The sequence below is a fragment of the Astyanax mexicanus genome, chromosome 8, assembly GCF_023375975.1.
Source record: "Astyanax mexicanus isolate ESR-SI-001 chromosome 8, AstMex3_surface, whole genome shotgun sequence".
NCBI lineage: Eukaryota > Metazoa > Chordata > Actinopteri > Characiformes > Acestrorhamphidae > Astyanax > Astyanax mexicanus.
In genome coordinates, this window is record NC_064415.1 from 56,310,590 (window position 1) to 56,327,660 (window position 17,071).

At 38.4% G+C, this 17,071-nt stretch overlaps 4 protein-coding genes across 10 annotated transcripts in view; 2 read left to right on the forward strand and 2 right to left on the reverse strand.

Moving 5' to 3' along the window:
* Window positions 1–8,122, forward strand: part of LOC107197653 (glutamate-rich protein 6) — a 32,024-nt gene extending 23,902 nt beyond the window's left edge. Inside the window, exons 1-12 of one of the 6 annotated variants that reach the window (XM_022677827.2) lie at window positions 1,507–1,608; window positions 1,679–1,779; window positions 2,454–2,512; window positions 3,049–3,162; window positions 3,270–3,362; window positions 3,968–4,143; window positions 4,248–4,318; window positions 4,520–4,692; window positions 4,797–4,879; window positions 5,562–5,714; window positions 6,313–6,535; window positions 6,947–8,122. In XM_022677827.2, the coding sequence (XP_022533548.1) occupies window positions 1,770–1,779; window positions 2,454–2,512; window positions 3,049–3,162; window positions 3,270–3,362; window positions 3,968–4,143; window positions 4,248–4,318; window positions 4,520–4,692; window positions 4,797–4,879; window positions 5,562–5,714; window positions 6,313–6,535; window positions 6,947–7,210 (1,419 nt within the window). In that variant the 5' untranslated portion in view covers window positions 1,507–1,608; window positions 1,679–1,769 and the 3' untranslated portion in view covers window positions 7,211–8,122. Of the gene's footprint in view, window positions 1–1,506; window positions 1,780–2,453; window positions 2,513–3,048; window positions 3,163–3,269; window positions 3,363–3,967; window positions 4,144–4,247; window positions 4,319–4,519; window positions 4,693–4,796; window positions 4,880–5,561; window positions 5,715–6,312; window positions 6,536–6,946 lie in introns of those variants that run through there. The other 5 variants (XM_022677826.2, XM_022677830.2, XM_022677828.2 and 2 more) reach the window with 5 other exon arrangements.
* The window catches only part of si:ch73-344o19.1 (platelet glycoprotein Ib alpha chain), a 95,331-nt gene that overhangs the window by 32,008 nt on the left and 46,252 nt on the right, over window positions 1–17,071 (reverse strand). The gene's annotated exons all lie outside the window — the stretch shown is intronic.
* selenot1a (selenoprotein T, 1a) lies at window positions 8,008–12,130 on the reverse strand. Its single transcript, XM_007250660.4, has 6 exons — window positions 11,929–12,130; window positions 10,582–10,692; window positions 10,223–10,349; window positions 9,820–9,907; window positions 9,517–9,682; window positions 8,008–8,554 (listed from the first exon to the last, which is right to left on the reverse strand). Exons 1-5 carry the CDS (start codon window positions 12,057–12,059, stop codon window positions 9,558–9,560), a joined length of 582 nt encoding a protein of 193 aa, XP_007250722.3. The 5' UTR covers window positions 12,060–12,130; the 3' UTR covers window positions 8,008–8,554; window positions 9,517–9,557.
* Window positions 12,934–17,035, forward strand: LOC103025790 (stress-associated endoplasmic reticulum protein 1). Its single transcript, XM_007250659.4, has 3 exons — window positions 12,934–13,146; window positions 13,541–13,616; window positions 16,195–17,035. The coding sequence occupies exons 1-3, from the start codon at window positions 13,066–13,068 to the stop codon at window positions 16,233–16,235; spliced, it is 198 nt and encodes a 65-aa protein (XP_007250721.1). The 5' UTR covers window positions 12,934–13,065; the 3' UTR covers window positions 16,236–17,035.

Genomic DNA, 17,071 nt, shown 5'->3' on the forward strand with positions numbered 1-17,071 from the left:
CCCAGATTCAGTCAAGTTCAATCAGCCAAGACATGTCTGATATCTGATGTGTGCTTCTGTAGTGAAACAAACAAACCCTGACCCTACACTGTCACCAGTTTCATCCTGGTAAACACATGACACTAATATGATAATAGTGTCATAATAGATTTGAGATTTAAGCCCAATTTGTGGTTTAGACATTTCAGTTTTTCACCTCAAGGAGGTGCATTTCCCTTTTCCACAGTGGAGCAATAGAATTGAGTTCTCTGAAGTTATTAAAATTAAAGTAGACTTTTGGTGTAGTAAAACATGATAAAAAGTACTATCCTTTGATGAATAGCACACCTCCGCTCTCTCACAGGATTCTGAGCTCAAGACTTTTTAACAGTTTCTCCAAACACCCTTCAGACTGGGTGACATGGGGCATAATTTGCCCCCATAAATCGATTTTTCCACCGTTATTCAGGCTCAGAGTAGCTCCACACCTTGCTAGAATCCGGAGGGCCCTGATATTCAAATGAGGCATTAATCATTTAAAAAGTGCACAAGAAGCTAATTAAAAAACACTGTGTACATCCCATAATGCTAGCTTCAGCTCCGAGTGCTGCCATCACTGTACTGAAAATTACATAGACATATGTCTATGGAGTCTATATATATATATATATAAAAGTCCATTTTTTTACACTAATAACAATCTTTGCAATGTCATTACTTTACAACATGTGTAATAAGGCCCTGCTTAGTGCAGTTCAGCCACTGATTTAGTCTTAGAGTCACACTTAGAGTTACACACTGAGGTGAGTAGTCTAGGTCCAGAAAATAAAAAAAAACAACCTAGGGGATTTTTACTTTTTAACTAGTGTAAACAGAACTGTTCTAAACATCTAAACACCTAGCTATCTCAGTTCTTGGCTGGTGTTGTTCCTCCATAGACAAATTCTAACCATCTGTTTTTTAGCTCTGAATTACTGGGTAATGCATAGAATACTGATGTGTTATTTGCACAAATAACACAGGAATGAACTGCATGCTGTTCCTAGCGCTGTTAGTTATCTCCTATCTGACGAGACGTCGTCGCTGCCCGGCTTCAGCTCTGTCTGTGAGCGGTCTTGAGACAAGGTGGGCGGGGCCATGAATACTACTATACTAATTCACGGGTTGACGTAGACACGGTGCTTTTCCTGATCGTTTTTCTGAATATTTTCTTTTACTAGCTGCTGCAGACAATGGAGGTTGAGGAAGAGTTTTATGTGCAGCATCATAAACAACTGACAGACCTACTGTATTTCACAAAGAACAAAAAAGGTGGATTTTAGTGGAAGGACACTTTTAATAAATAAAAAAACAACAATAATGGAGATGTTGTTTTTCATTAAACAGCGATGATGATCTAGTTGTCCGTGTTCTGGAAAACTTTCTAAGTTTAACACACACACACACACACGACACGTCCCTCTGTACTTTGGCCCTTTGATCTGGCCGGTAGCCAGGACCCCCCCAGGCACTGATATTACAGGCCAAACCACCTCCCTGTCAGCACTCAGCTCTCTAATATCCATGGATACCATCAACACTGCAGAGGGCAGAGCTGCTGGTTTAGAGACTGTGCTGAAGGTCATGCAGGTGAGCAAGTGTTAAAGTTTGGAGCGTTTTTCTTTTGGGTTTTTTATACCTGTCTGCTACTGATCTGCAGGTACGGCTAAAGGATGAGCGTGCTGTGGGAAGGCTGAAGCGCAGAGAACCAGGATTCTTCTCCTTCCTTCTGCTGTCTCTTGACGTGACGAATGGAGACGGGTGAAGAATATTTCGAATTTTGTTTTCTAGTGAATAAAATATATTTGTCAGATTTGTTTAATCTAAGTATTAATATAAATTGAAGATACTCACAAAAATTGTATTCTAGGTCTATCACCTAGAAATAATTTTTGTATTAGGGATGGACTTATCATCATACAATATTTTGGCATAACCTAAATCATTTTTGCAGACCTCTTTAACGAGAGCCAATTAATGTAAATGAACCAGGTTGTTGTCTTTGATTATGTTTTATTTATGTTAGATATTTTTTTGTGTATTTTTTGTGTTTTGTTTGTTTATATTATTTATTCCAGTTCTAATATAAATATAAAAAATATATAAATATTCTTAATAAATCAAATTGATTATTTATTCCAATAACCCCTTTTAAAAATTATACAACTGCATAATTATGTTTTTTTTTTATCAATATATGAGTGGAAAACACTTTTTTTTATCTTAAAATGATAATATTGTTTTTAGCAATTATTTTGGGAAAGTATATTGTCGTAATAAAAATAGCTATCGTGACTGACCTATTGTTTTTTTTATAGCTAGTTATTTGGCAAAAAACTAAATGTCTCAGTATACCCCATTTCCCTTATTTGTAAGACACATTTTTTTATTTAATATGAATTTGATTGAGTTTTTTATGATGTGATATGTGATAGATGTTTCTTCAGAAATTGGCGCTCTTGATCCTCAACAGAACTTCTTTTTGGTGAACATGGTAAGAATTTTATCATTCAGTTATTAGTTTTAAAATTAGCCTTTATTCATTACTTTTGAACTGTTTGTTTTAATTTATTATTCTGTAACAACTAGAAAAGCAACATGTAGGTCAGTGTTTTTCAACCCAGACACCCCTAATGGTTTAATATCTTTGATCCAATCACACACCCCAACACACTGACAAAAATGTGGTCCGAACCAAAGACTGTGTTGATGGACACAGCTGTAAGTCATGTAGATGTAAGTGTGAGAAGCAGTATTGAGTGCCCACCAGATACATCCTGGATACGAATGAGCCCAGTCCTGAACCACACAGCATTTTAACTAGATTTAACTTGTCAGGGAAACTGCCCTTTAGAGCTAAGTGTGACAAAACCTTAACTGCTTGGATTTTTACTGGTTGTGTTTTTACTGGTTGAGTTTTTACTAGTTGAGTTTTTACTGGTTGAGTTTTTACTGGTTGAGTTTTTACTGGTTGGGGTTCTTTGGTTCTTTTGTGCTGCTGGTATGTCTGGTGTTGTTGGTGTTGTTCAGCAGATGGAAGAGGACTGCAGACAGATTCTAGAAGCTCCACTGTATCCCAGCCATGGCCTTCATGGTGTCTTAAGATACAGAAGGGAATCCCAGGAGAGGAGAGTCAGTCTTCAGGTACTTCACTGATTTCAAATCATCAGACTATCAAATAAATTTTTACTTTTTTTTAAATGGTGACTACATGATGTGGGTAATCTTCTGGTTGTATCTGCTCTATGCAGCCTCAGCCTTCCAGAGATCAGCCAGTGTGGTGTGAATTTTGTGGAATGACAGCCAAGCCGCCTCTGGATCCAGATCACACAGAGGAACTCAAGGTAGGTAAAAGATCGGACTTGAACGCGGTCTAGTCTTAAGTCTTTAGAACCAAACTCAATCACCCTCGTGTTTGCTGCAATAGAACACTATTACAAATTAAAAATCTGGTTTGGAAAATAAAGTGTAATGGGATGGAGTGCTACAGACTAGTAGCTCTCCAGCCCAGAGGGTTGTTGAACACAATTACGGAACAGTTGATTGATCTCAAAGCTGGTAAACTCAAGAAGAAGGAAGAAAACAGAGAGGGGATACAGGGAAGTAATGTAAACAAAAGCTCACCAGAGGCACATTTTATGTCAAACAACCTCACGGGCCAGATGTTTCAGGCCCGCAGGATGCCTATTGCCGACCCCTGCTTTTAAACATGGTGGAGGTAGTTTCTCTCTTAGTTTCGACTCTTAAAGGGAATGACAACTGGCACTCTAATTGGTTTATTTGACACTGCGCCCAAAATTAACCACACCCATGATTAATTAAGAGAATTAGTGCATTCCTTTGGCGCATTTCAAGCTTCGCAAGGTGTATTTTTTCTCTCACTGTTAAACAAAAACCAACAAGTGCCTCTTACTTTTATCAAACATTTCGATCTGAATGTGTCCTCCAGGACTTCTGCTGTCTGCAGTATAAGGAGATGTTTGAGGAGGTGGCCAGAGAGAGGAGGTTCGTTCTGGAGCTGTGTGAGGAGAGACCGAGGGGAACCCTGACAGCAGGAGACCTCAGCATTGGTTTTGAGGAGCAGCTGAAGCTGGGAGCTGGAGAGTGGGACAGTGAGGAAAGCAGGTCAGTGATGGGAAAATGCTGAGAAATCCAATGTTCCACTGAAATCCATGGAGTTTGATGGTGACCCATTTGCTCTTGGTTTCTCTTATGTGTCTGAATGCAAGGCTGCAACAGATGGAGATGGAGAGGTTCTACAGAGAGGCTCAGACAAGACCAAGTATGTCCACAGACACCAGTAAGTACACAACCTTATTCAGCTTACTGTAAATGAACAGAAGCGTGTTACTCACCCAAATAAACCGTTTTCATGAGAGAAATCTGTACAGATTTATATTCAGTGCTCGTTTGACTTTGAAATAAAATGTTTTTAAAGATTTACAGTTTTGTTTACTTAGCTTAGCTTTACTTAACACTCCATCATTGTGCTTCTTCTCAGGTTTGTTCCACACCAAGACCATCAGTTTCCAGCTCTCTGGCTGTGATCCTGTGGATGAAAGACTTAATTTAGCAGTGAAGAAAGAGTCTAGTGAAGAGGAGAAGCCTGAAGTGTGGGAGTGGAATGACCCTTCTGGGTCTGAACCAGCTGGGTTTGGTCTGAACCATCTTCAGGTGACTGTCTGAAAGAACAATCATATAATAAACTATTGTGTGCTTTAATGTGTGGATGTAAAAAAGCTACAGTATAGGAATGATTATGACTTTCTGTATTTCAGGAGGGTGCACGCTTCATACAGAAGTTTTACTCTAATGGGAATAAGTTTCTCACTGGGTTTTCAGACGGATCTGCACAAGTCTTGTATCTTTTTCAAAAACTGGCATCACAGGGTGCTAAAGTCAAAAGGCCTAAAAATATTCACACTATAAAAGATCCACAACTAAAGTATGCACAGATGTTGTGTGTCATCTGTATCAAACTGAATCGTGTGGAAATGCAGGATTATTAGAGAGATATTTTCAGCAACAGCTGGAATTGATGCATTTCCATGGAATACATTTTTTTATTAAACTATCTCTGCACTTTTAAAGTTTTTAGTGCCTCATTTTAAATATCAGGGCCCTCAGAATTCTACAAATGAAGTGTGGAGTTACTTTGAGCTTGTTAATAGGGTAAAAATAGCCATTCTTTTGCATGGGTAACGCTATGCCCCATCACTTTTTGTATTGTAAGCATGTTGGGAGCATTGGCTAAAAGTGCTGTATTTGGGAATTCTGGGGGTAAATGGAGATGGGCTATTCCACAAAAGTTTGTACTCGTTATCGTGTTTTACTACAACCCAAGTCCATTTCACACCAGAGTTCTCCTTTTTTTGCCATATTATTCATACAAAAGTTGTCTTATCTTTTGGATGCATAAATAGTTCTTTGGTTTAAGGGTTCTCAACATTTGTGGAAAACATTTGGTAGATGGTTACTAAGAATGTACCAAGAAAAAAAGCAAAACTAATGTGAATTTAAGTTCCTTAACCCCAGTGCTGCAGCTATCCGTCAGGAAATCTGGCCATCATCGTCCTCACAAACAAGAAGGAGCGGGTGTGCGTCGTCCGTGACAACATCACGTCCCACTGTCCAGTCAGGGCCTTGTTCCAGTCCAGCGGCAGGGCTACCTGTTACCACGGCAACGGCAGGGTCTGGTAAGGTCAAGGTGTTTGCTGTGTCTGCGCTCTGTCTGCGGATTGGTTATTGATCAGTAAGCCGAGTGTAAAACAGGAGAGGAAGAAGCTCCTTCATTAAAACACAGGGTTAATTAGTAGAATGGCCGGCGTTTACAGGTCTACAGACTGTGCTGAATGGATGCACTCCAGAATATTGCATGAAACATTATAAAGCCCTTTAGATAATGTCAGTTTCTGACCATTGTTGATGGTCTGGAGGAATTTCAATGTAATATTCAGCTCTGGAAAAAAATAAGAAACCACTTAAAATTGATGAGTTTCTTTGATTTTACCAAATTGAAAACCTCAGGAATATAATCAAGAGTAATATGGATGATCACAAGGCATAAAGTTATCCAAAAGCAGTGTGCAAGACTGGTGGAGGAGAACATGCCAAGATGCATGAAAACTGATTAAAAACCAGGGTTATTCCACCAAATATTAATACTGAACTTGTTTTCTTTGCAAAACAGATGAGCAGATAAGCTAGATGCTTTCTAAACAGTGTACAACAGGTAGGAGTGTTTACTAAAGTGTTAAATACTGATTAAAGTATACTGTGTGTTATTACCTTCAGGCTGAACATGGATTTATGGGGAGGCCAGAGTCTGGATGAAGCAGGAGCCAGGACCAGAAAGTGGAGCTGGAGTGACCGAGCCCAAACCCCGACTCCCCTCAGACCCATCTTCCTCTCACTCAATAAAAGCGTGGGGGTGAGGGTTCTGGGACGGCAGTACATCTTTGTATCATTCCTGGCCTTGGGACAGCAGGCCAAGTTCAGCGTCGGCAGCTGCGTGAAGGTACTGTAGGTCTTTAACCAAATGCTGTCTTTTTTTTTTTTTACATCTCAAAATATGCTTTTTAACCAGGACAATCTTGAAACATGAAAATGCAATTAAACCACAGTGTTTCTTATATATGTCCAATATATTTTAAGGTTTTATCTGCTCAACTTTCATTGTTAATATAAATTTGTCCCTGTGATGTATTCCAAAACAGAAAAAAAAAAATAAATAAAATTAACAAGTTTTTCTTTCACATTTTCCATATTTCCCTATTTCTGATGCTGGGCAATAAACTAACCACACTTACACAGTCAGGTTTAGATGCAGATAGTTTTAAGGACTGTATAATTTGCCTATTACAGTCCATGTTTCCCTCTAGCACTCTTTACTTTACAGTAACATACATCTGTCTCTGCCTTCACACAGATAAAGGCCCTCAACTCCCCTCCCCACAGCCCTTCCCTGTGCAAAGAGGAGCTCTTTCTGCTTGCATGTCGGGTGCACCTTCAGCTGACCCTCACTCGCCTGCGGTGGTGCCAACGTTTCCCTTCCAGCTCCAGGGTTCACAACATCAAACCCCCTCCGGTCCTCCTCTCTCTGGCCCAGAGGCTGCTGAGTCTGAGCCACAACGTGCCCATGAAAGACACTGAGAGGACCTTCATTCAGCACTGCCTGCAGGACTGCCAATGACTTATTAAGGCCTACACACTTAACATACCAGGCTGAAGCATTCAAAAATAACATTAAAAAACATTTAAAACAACCTTCTTTAAATGGATTGGGTGTGCTGCTTTATGTTTTTAAATTTACTAAAAACTTGAGGGTGATAAGTAACCTAAACCAGGACTCTGCACCCCTGCATTATGCCCGAATTCAAATAGGTGATACCCTAGATGTCCAAATGTTTGTGGACATCCCTTCTAATGAATGAATAATCTCTTTCTGGATTGAAGGTTTTGTCCCAATATGTTTGGCCATATAAAACAGTTCAACCACACTAGTTAACACGTTATCCCATTTTTCTTCAAATTTAACTAGGCTTATTGTCCCACCCATTCACCTGCACAACACCAGGAGGGTGAAGACTAGCACACGCCTCTTTTAACACAAGTGAAGCCAGACTCCACCTCTTTTTGAGCTGCTGCTGATGCAGCATTGGCAAGTAGAATCACATCGCTAACGCTCAGAGGAAAGCACAGCGACTCGGTTCTGATAAATCAGCTCACAGACGCAGCCTTGTGCTGATCCACATCACCCTAGGAGCAGTGAGTGGAAAAAGCGGCATCTGCTGTACTGTACCCACCCAGAGAGAGCTAGTCCAATTGTGCTCTCTCAGGGCTCCGGCAGCTGATGGCAAGCTGCATAACCAGGATTCGAACCAGCAATCTTTAGACCGCTGAACCACTCGGCGCTCCTTGTTAACACTTTTACTTAGTCTTGCACCCCAAATCCAATCTACTTAATTACAGAACCGAAGACATCACACATTTTTGTTAGAATGTTAATTTTATTATCATTTTGAGTTAACATGGTTGGCTATAGAAACAAATACAAAAGTACAGAAGGATCAATAAAATAACCAGCACTCTGTCTCACGTTAAATAGCCATGATTGGGTCATTTAGGGCAATAAGTTAGAACATCTATCTATTGATAAACAATGCAAAGACCATGTTTTAGACATGTAATGGAATTTAAAAGGAAGAAAGGAAGAGACTCTGCTGGATCCCCTCAGTGGCAGCAATGCTGGAAGGAGCTCACCACAACCTAAACACACTCATTAGTGCAGACTCCCCTGATCCATATGTTAATCCTGAACTGAATGGTTATTGCACAGCTTATGGGCTTCAGTAGTAATGAACAGCCACCACTGTTGCCATGGACCCCAAGCCAGTATCTGTGGGCGGGGCATCTCCAGAGGGGCATGGCGAGAAACGAGCAGGACATCCAGCCTGCGCTAGTAGATCCTCTACTTTCAGCACAGACCTTCATAAATGTCGCCTCGCAACCGTAGAAGGAGAGCCCCACCTCAAACCTGCCAAAATAAAAGACAATGAGTAGATTAGAGAAATTTAGGAACATAACGGTATTATGGAGTTAAAAAAATAGTTGCAGCTAGAAGGAATCAACTGACAGGAAAAAATACTAGGTGGGTAGTCATGTCAGAGGGTCTTGAAGTGACTCAGAATGGCAGCTGCTACTAGAGCCCCGAGAGAGCCAATTGTGCTCTCTCAGGGCCCTGGTAGCTGATGGCAAGCTGCATGAACAGGATTCGAACCGGCGATCTCCTGATTATAGTGGCAGCGCTTAGACCACATTTCATCACCTTACAACCTCAAACCGATCTTTTTTTTTAATTGAGATTTTTAAGTGATAGACCAACACAAAGTAGCAAAAAATTGTACAATTGTACAAGGTTTTCAAATTTTTAATCAAATAAGAAATCTGAAAGGTGTGCATCATTTTTTTGTTCCAGTTCTGTTCCAAGTGTGAATAATTTTTGACCACTTTACAATTATGTGCTACTTTGTGTTGGTCTATCAGTTAAAATCGAAAAAAGAAAATAAAATAAATAAAAAAAGAAAAAAAAGAATAAATTGTTTGTAGTTGTAAGGTGAAAAAAATATAAAGTTCAAGGGGTATGAATACTTTTGCATAATGCTATTATGGAGTTCTAGGACTGTGGTCTATAATCATTCTAAAAATAAAACAGAAAATAAAAATAAAAGATAGTTGCAGCTGGAAGGAATCAACCAATCAGAATCGCAGCAGCTTATATTCAGTGACGAGCGCCACTTTTGTTTTTGTGGAGGCACTGTGTTCAGCATAAAGATCAACGGTTTGCCGGAGGCTTGGTATTACAGTGTGGGGCATAATTTTTTTATACAATGCCAGATCAGATGAGTCTCTTTCCAGGCAAAAAGACTTGTGCATCTATTCCTTTGACAATGAGTTCTAAGTTCTAAATGACATAGCATGTCTTAAAGCTGTACATACATGGAGGGTCCAAGACTCCAGGAGGTGGGGTGGAGGCAGGGTTAGGAGTGATGGTGTGGAAGTCTGTCCATGTGCACATTCAGCTTCATTTCATTCTCCAGGATCTGCACCAGCTGCTGCATGGAAGGCAGGTGACCGGACTCCAGCTTGGACCACACCGGAACATCTATTTCAAGAGACATCAGTGAACAGACATCATTATTACAGGACCTCAAATTCTTAAAACCCAACAGATAAATCACTTAGTTGTTTTTATGCCACCCTTACTGGTTGCTGAAAAATGAATTAGAACATGAGTCTTACCATTGAGCGTGATTTCAAAAGCACCTGTAGACATGCACTGGTTTTCAATCATATTGCTGAAGAAGAACACCATCATACAGGCATATATCTGTCAAAAAAGAAACATTTTATACCTCTCCTTTTATAACATTTTCTCAATAATATCTACGGTATATTAAACAAAGCCAGCCCTTTATAGACTCTAGTAATGCATACACTGATTTTCCACATGAAGAATGTAATAACAGCTTAATTGCATCAGTTCATTTTTAGGGTTTTTAATAGGGAACCACCACACTCATCACAATGAAGTTATTGCCAGTTACTCTACATTAAAACATGTTTTAGAAGTAGTTAATAACGGTCATTATTATTTTTTCAAGGTAGTTCAAGAAGTTTTGTAACGAACATTTAAACATCTCACCTTATTTTCTTGACTCCAAACCCAAAGTCCTGGTGCTTGCATACCGAAGAGAGCGAATGGGTCCTTCCCCACAACAATCACTCCAATCAGCAGCAGTTTGAAAATAGACAGAAAGGAAGCAATATACCTGAAAGGAGGGAAGACAGAATTATGTTTTTAGTAGAATTACTGCAATAATGATCTGTGTCATGTTTCATTACTAAATGAGATTACTTCTGTACTAAGAACAGGAGAATACTTGGTGCATTTAGCAAGTTTTACCTTTTTTTTTTTTATGCGTCAAAATATCATGCTTAAAACCGTGTCCTGAAAACCTAAATATCATGATATAAAATGTATAAATGTACTGTTTCTCTCACCTGTAAACAGGCAGAGGAAGATAGTTCTCTCCCTCAATGCGGATGTCTGGGTACCGCTGGTATAGAGCCTGCGTGTACTCCTCAAACACCCGCTTGTACCCTCAGGAGATACTGGAGAAGAACAGAGAAGATATTTAGCAAACACACACACAGTATGAAAACAGAAAGCCCCTAAAAAATAAATCTTGTCATCGCCTTCTTTGGGCAAAAGAAGAAAAACAAGACTGGGGAAACTGGAGTTTCCAGAATTACAAAAACAAGAAAGATGAGTACAGGAGCAATGTTAAATTAGATTAGATTACATTTTTAGATTAAACAGAATTTTCCTTAATTATTAAATTTCCTCATTAGCCATTGATTGTTACAGAACCTACGGGTGGGCAATATAGCCCTAAAAATAATATCACATTATTTAATGGTATTTTCGTGGCGATACGAAAAAACACAAGAGTTATATGCTTGAAAAATATTTCAAGAATACACTACTGCAACAAAATGAAAATTAAATTTTATTCTTGCATACAATATCATATGGCACACTCTTAACTGAGATATTAAAAAATACAAGAATTTTATCAAATTTGAACAAATCATTAAACCTTTCCCTTTTCCCTATTTTTTATATACTCTTAGGCCACCATAAAGTGTTGATCTCAAACTATAGCTTAATAAAATTACTAACGTTATATTTTGAAAAATACAGTAAGATTATTGCTAATGTTGCATTTTAAGCACTTTTACTGTGCCACTGCTGTGAAGAATGAGAAGATAACCGAGCTAAACCTGCTAAAGCTCAAAATTAAAATCTCTTAATCTGATTAACGCTGAGGAAGCGTCTAACTACACAGCCTCCCAGCTAACCTAGCCTAGCTAACTCGGTACTTAGAGTACTTTTACAATAATTCTCCATTCCACCTTAAACTGAACAGCATGGGCGTTCATTCGCTGTGCAGCGGTGACAATAAAAACCTGCGCAGCTGCTGCGCCTTTTAAGGTGGACTGGACCTATTAGCTAGTTTCTTGCTCGTAGCTAAATAGCTAACTAGCTGGTTAGTTAGTTAGCTAACCTTAGGAAGTTCATATACTGGCGCTTCTTTTACTGAATAACACTGTTAACCTTATTGTATTTATCCATAAAAAGACAAAAACGTTTAACCGCGTTGTTTAAAATCTTAGCTTGAACCTCTCATTAAACGAAGTTTCAGCAGTTAGCTAGCTAGCGTTAGCTAGTTAGCCACTAAGCTAACGTCACTTTTAAGCTGCCGTTAGCATTAGCTAGTTAGCATTAGCCAGTTAGCTCTCCGGATCTCCAGGCTGATCTAAAGGAACAGCGCCGTATTTTCTCACCAGATCTGGAATTTGAGAAGTGGCCCGGTGGCGAACTGCATCTTCATCTTTTTAACTCCCGTGCTCTCTCCGGCAGCGCTGGAAAACGCGCAAAGCCACACCGCAAGAACCGACAGCGCTAACCAACGCATCCTTACCGCAGTCCGTCCGCTTAACGCACAGCATCCGGGAACCTGCGCCGAGGTTTAAAGCCTTGAGTAATGGCGCTACGTGATTGGTTATCGACTGACGAAAGTTGTGAGGCACACAAAACATTATCATATTCTCGGCTAATTTAAGAGGTTAATAATAATAGAGGTTTTTGTGTTTTATTTAAAATAACAGTGGATGTATTTAAGGTTAATGTTATAGATGGACTTGTAATAAATGTAAGAAAAACAAAACTTCCCACAAATCAGAATATATGTATATATTTACAGCTCTGGAAAAAAGTAAGAGAAAATTTCAGGTTCTGAATCAGTTTCTCTGATTTTGCAATTTATATGTATATGTTTGAGTAAAATAAACATTGTTGTTTTATTCTATAAACTACGGACAACATTTCTCCCAAATTCCAAATAAAAATATTGTAATTTGCAGAAAATTAGAAATGGTCAAATTAAAGAAAAAAGATGCAGTGCTTTCAAACCTTAAATAATGCAAAGAAATGTAAGAAACTTTAAAAATATATTTATATAGTTTAAAGAGTTCAGAAATCAATATTTGGTGGAATAACCCTGTTTTTTAACACAGCATCTTGGCATATTCTCCTCCATCAGTCTTACACACTGCTTTTGGATAATTTTATGCCACTCCTTGTGAAAAATTCGAGCAGTTAAGCTTGGTTTGATGGCTTGTGATCATCCATTTTCCTCTTGATTGTATCAAAGAAACTCCTAATTTTAAGCGGTCTCTTATTTTGGGGCTAGTTTAAGCTTCTGAAGGGCGGGTTTAGACGGACTTTGGGATGGATATTTTTGATGAACCTGGCAACCCTTCTAAGTACTCTAGACTGAAGAGCTACGGGTTTCCGGTGGGGCGGAGTTCAGCTGTTTGAGTACGTAGACATAAACCCAGATAACTTTCTCCCGTTTCTTTCAGCTCTGAAACTTATCGACAGGTTTTAATCTCCTAACATTCAGCAGACGTCCCGAGAAGATGGTGGCAAAACAGAGAATCCGCATGGCCAACGAGAAGCACAGCAAAAACATCACACAGAGAGGAAACGTCAAATCGACGGTATGGGTTTATATTAGCGGTATATAGCTGAAATCAGTCAGATTTACACGATATTTACACATATTTTAGGACCTGAATGTCGTGTTAAATGATTTTAGTGTTCAGTTTTTCCGTTCCACCTTAAATTTCGCAGTTGTTCGAAGCTGCTGCTCAAGGGTTCATAATGTAACTACTAACTTACACTATTTAAGGTGGAACGGAAAATTCCAATTAAGCTGAAGCCAAATTAAGCTATATAATCAATATAATACATATTTAAGGTGTGAAACACAGTTAGGTTGATGCGTTGGAGCTCAATCTTCCTGTTCGTTTGTTAACATTGTCTAGGAAAACAATTAAGCATTTATTATTGTTTAAAAATGTTAATTTATTATATGTATCATTTTTTTAATAGAAAAACAATGTGGAAGATAAAGTGTCAGTGGGACCTTGGCTTCTGGCTCTCTTCGTCTTTGTGGTGTGTGGATCAGGTGAGTAGAATATACTAATTCTGTTTGTTTTGTTTTTGTGCTTGATTTTTTTGGATGATATAATTATAATCTCAACATCACTCTAAATAAACATATAAACGTTAAGAGGATGATTTACACAATTCAACATGAAGAAAACACAAAAGTTAGTATAATGTTTAAGTATCAGTATCTAATTGTAACACAAAAAACACAGTGTGCTGTGTGTGTATATATATATCACCGTTGATGTTATGGTTAAACCATAGCTCACATTCAGGATGCTCAAAATTGTATAGAAGAGGAAAAGAAACAGTATGCCATGAAAACCAATTATTGCAAATGGAATAAAAACACTTCATCACCCCTGCATTTAACCGTTTTTTTTTTTTTTTGTATGGTGATGAAATGTAAAAGGCTAAAAAGGCAGAAGGTTGAGGACATTATGTTGATTCAATGTTAAAATTTCAACGTTTGCTTAACCGTTTAATATAAAATGTTGTTTCAGTGTTGTTTCAACAAAGCTTTAGCAAAGATTTTGGGACCACTGATCAAAATACATGCATTATTATAGCGTAACTTGGCCTCATTCAGTACAAAAACACATTTCTGCATATTTTAAAGCAACAATAAGCAGTAGTGGAATATTAATTTTGTTTTAATTTATTAATTTCACATATATTCTTATAACTGATATTTCTTGTATTTGTTCCCAGTTAAAACTGTGTCTAAAATGTAGAGAATTGTTTTGTCAGTTTCAGTTCAACTAAGAAATCAAAACTGTGTCATTTGACCAGGGGTGACCAACATTTTTTGTATAAAACCTTTTGAGGAGTTTTCTTCAATGCTATCCTAACTATCAGCAACTGTGAAATAAATCTGTGCTGGTGTTGGGGTCTCTGTCTGTAGGTGTCTGTTTATTTTCATCAGGTGTGAATTTAAAAACATATCTCATTTTTTTGCCCTTTGGTGAAACCTTGAATTACAAGATAAGGGGTTTTTCTTTGCACAAGGTTAGTCTGATAGCATTATTGGATCGCAAACACACAAGGCTGCAGGTGTAGCCGCTCCCACTGATGTTTTGGTTCTGTTCTGATAGCAGAAATGCAGAGATGCTTGCTGCAATCCATCGCCAAGTAAGCTACGTAATTCTTAAAATATGTCCAAAACATTTAAAATGTGTTTAATATTAAAATAATATTAAAATGTATAATTTATATATGTTGGTTGGCCACATGTTGGGAAGCCAGCACATTGTTCCGTCCGCTCCGAGTTCCAGGCAGCGTTTACGTTTGGACGCTCGACATTTTGGCTCATGCTTTCTGCACCGTGTTTCTGTTTGTCTGCCCTGACATGTGTTGCCCCGGCGGTTTGGCAGACGTTTATCTGATTGTAGCGGAGTGGTGAAACAAGCAGAAAGGAAAAAACGCACACTGTCTCTCCACTCCATGTAGAAAAAGTGGAAGGGAGGAGAGAACCTAAGAAGTTCTGTCTAAAACAGGTTCTTGAACATTTACTGTGGGACAAAATCTTGATATACAATATATCATGTTGTTTTATTCGTATTATATTGTATTGATATTTTTATTGAAACATAGGAGCTCCAAACTCCCCCCAAATTAGACGTACTAAAGTTACTGCTTTATTACTCCACATGGTGGCGCTATAACCAAATAAATAGGCTAAACCGGCGGTGAAGAATATTGGTTATTAAATTCTGCGCAACTGACACCAATAATTGCAATAAAAAATAATAACTCTCATAATTGCTGGTATTTGATTATTTAGGAGCATTATATCCTCTTCAGTAACACAGATGCTGTGGAGTAATGTAGATAGAATGTGATATTCTTGTATCACAGAATCACAGTATTGTCATGTCATTGTCATCGTGATAATGTCATAGTATAGTAGAAAATGAGTGAATTAGTTGCTTAGTTAGTTAGTTAGTTAGTTATTTACTTAGTTATTAAGTTAATTAGTTGCTTTGTTAGTTACTTAGTTTCTAAGTTACTTAGTTGCTTAGTTATTGAGTTACTTAATAAGTGAGTTACTTAGTTAGTTATTTGCTTAGTTGCTTAGTTACTCAGTTAGTTACTTTGTTTGTTTGTTTGTTGATCGATCCCAGAGGGAAATTCCAGAAAATATGAATAAACACAACATTCCTCATTGCCCCACATATTTACAATACAAATATCCTTACAGTATAAATAAGATGCACACTAGACATGTGTAGTAGCACAGAGACAATAAATAAATAAAAATAAAAAAAACAATACGGTCATATTTCACTGTTGCAACAGAGAGAACCCTATTTAGAGAACCCTTTTTCCCATAGGGCGCAGAAGGAACATGAGTTTCCACTGGAATGAAGTTCATTTCCCTCCCTCCAGACTTCTTTAGTAAAGTTAGGGGTCAAAGAAAGGAGAAAGTGGCGTCTCAGTGTGGATGTCAACATAGGTTTTGCAAACTTTCTATTGTGAGCCTAAAACCACATTGTTTCGGTCTGTTTTTTACAGCTGTCTCCTCAACTTTTCCAGCGTTGCGGTGTTGGCTCTCTTTTTAACTGCATTCTGTTGTTCTGTTGTTCTGCCCTCAGCCATCTTCCAGATCATCCAGAGCATCAGAATGGGAATGTAAGAAGGCGTACGATTCCACCGTCCGACCACAACTCAGCATTTCTGGCCTTCACTTAGCTTCCTGTTCCTGAAGTTCTGCAGCAGAGAAATCTCCAGAATCCTTCAGTTCATTTAAGTGTAGATTACTGTAATCATCATGTTCCTTCTTTCTGAGGTGAACCAACATGTCTTTCCTCTTCTGTGCCTTATTACGCTGAGGAGAAACCTGCGAGCTATAAACTGCAGCCCGCGATCAATTCCAATGTCAGTCAATTTGTGCTAAATGTAGAAATAATGTAATGTGTCTTAATGTGATTTGTCTCAGCTTGTTTTAACATTCCTCTGAATTATGCTGAAATGATTGATTGTGTTGTAATGTTGTTTTTATAAAGAGGGGGGGGGGGTCCTGATTTCTTGCTTTCCAGTAATTAAACTGACCAAATCTTGGAGACTTTACACAAGCTGGAGCTTCTCATGCAAACACTGGCAGCAGTCCTGTAAAAAAAACAGACAGAAGAAAGAGCTAACGTTTCAGATTGTCCTGCAGGATCGATTTACTGCCATTCTGATTTGTTTGATTACAAAAGTATTTTGTCATTTCTAATCCTTTCTAATTCTCTAATGCTTACAGCATTTAAAACCACTGCCTCTATACATTTCTGACAAGTGTTTTGTCTCATGTACGGTTCTCAGGCACATATTGCTCTTTGGTGAATGCCATTAGGGGCTTTGAAATCTCAGCATTCTCAGACTTGGACTAATGCCTCTAATGGACTGTGGAACTGAATGTTCGAACTGAAAATAAATTTTATGGAGAGCAAGTATACGTGTCCGTGTTTTTTGGCCAATAGAATAAGT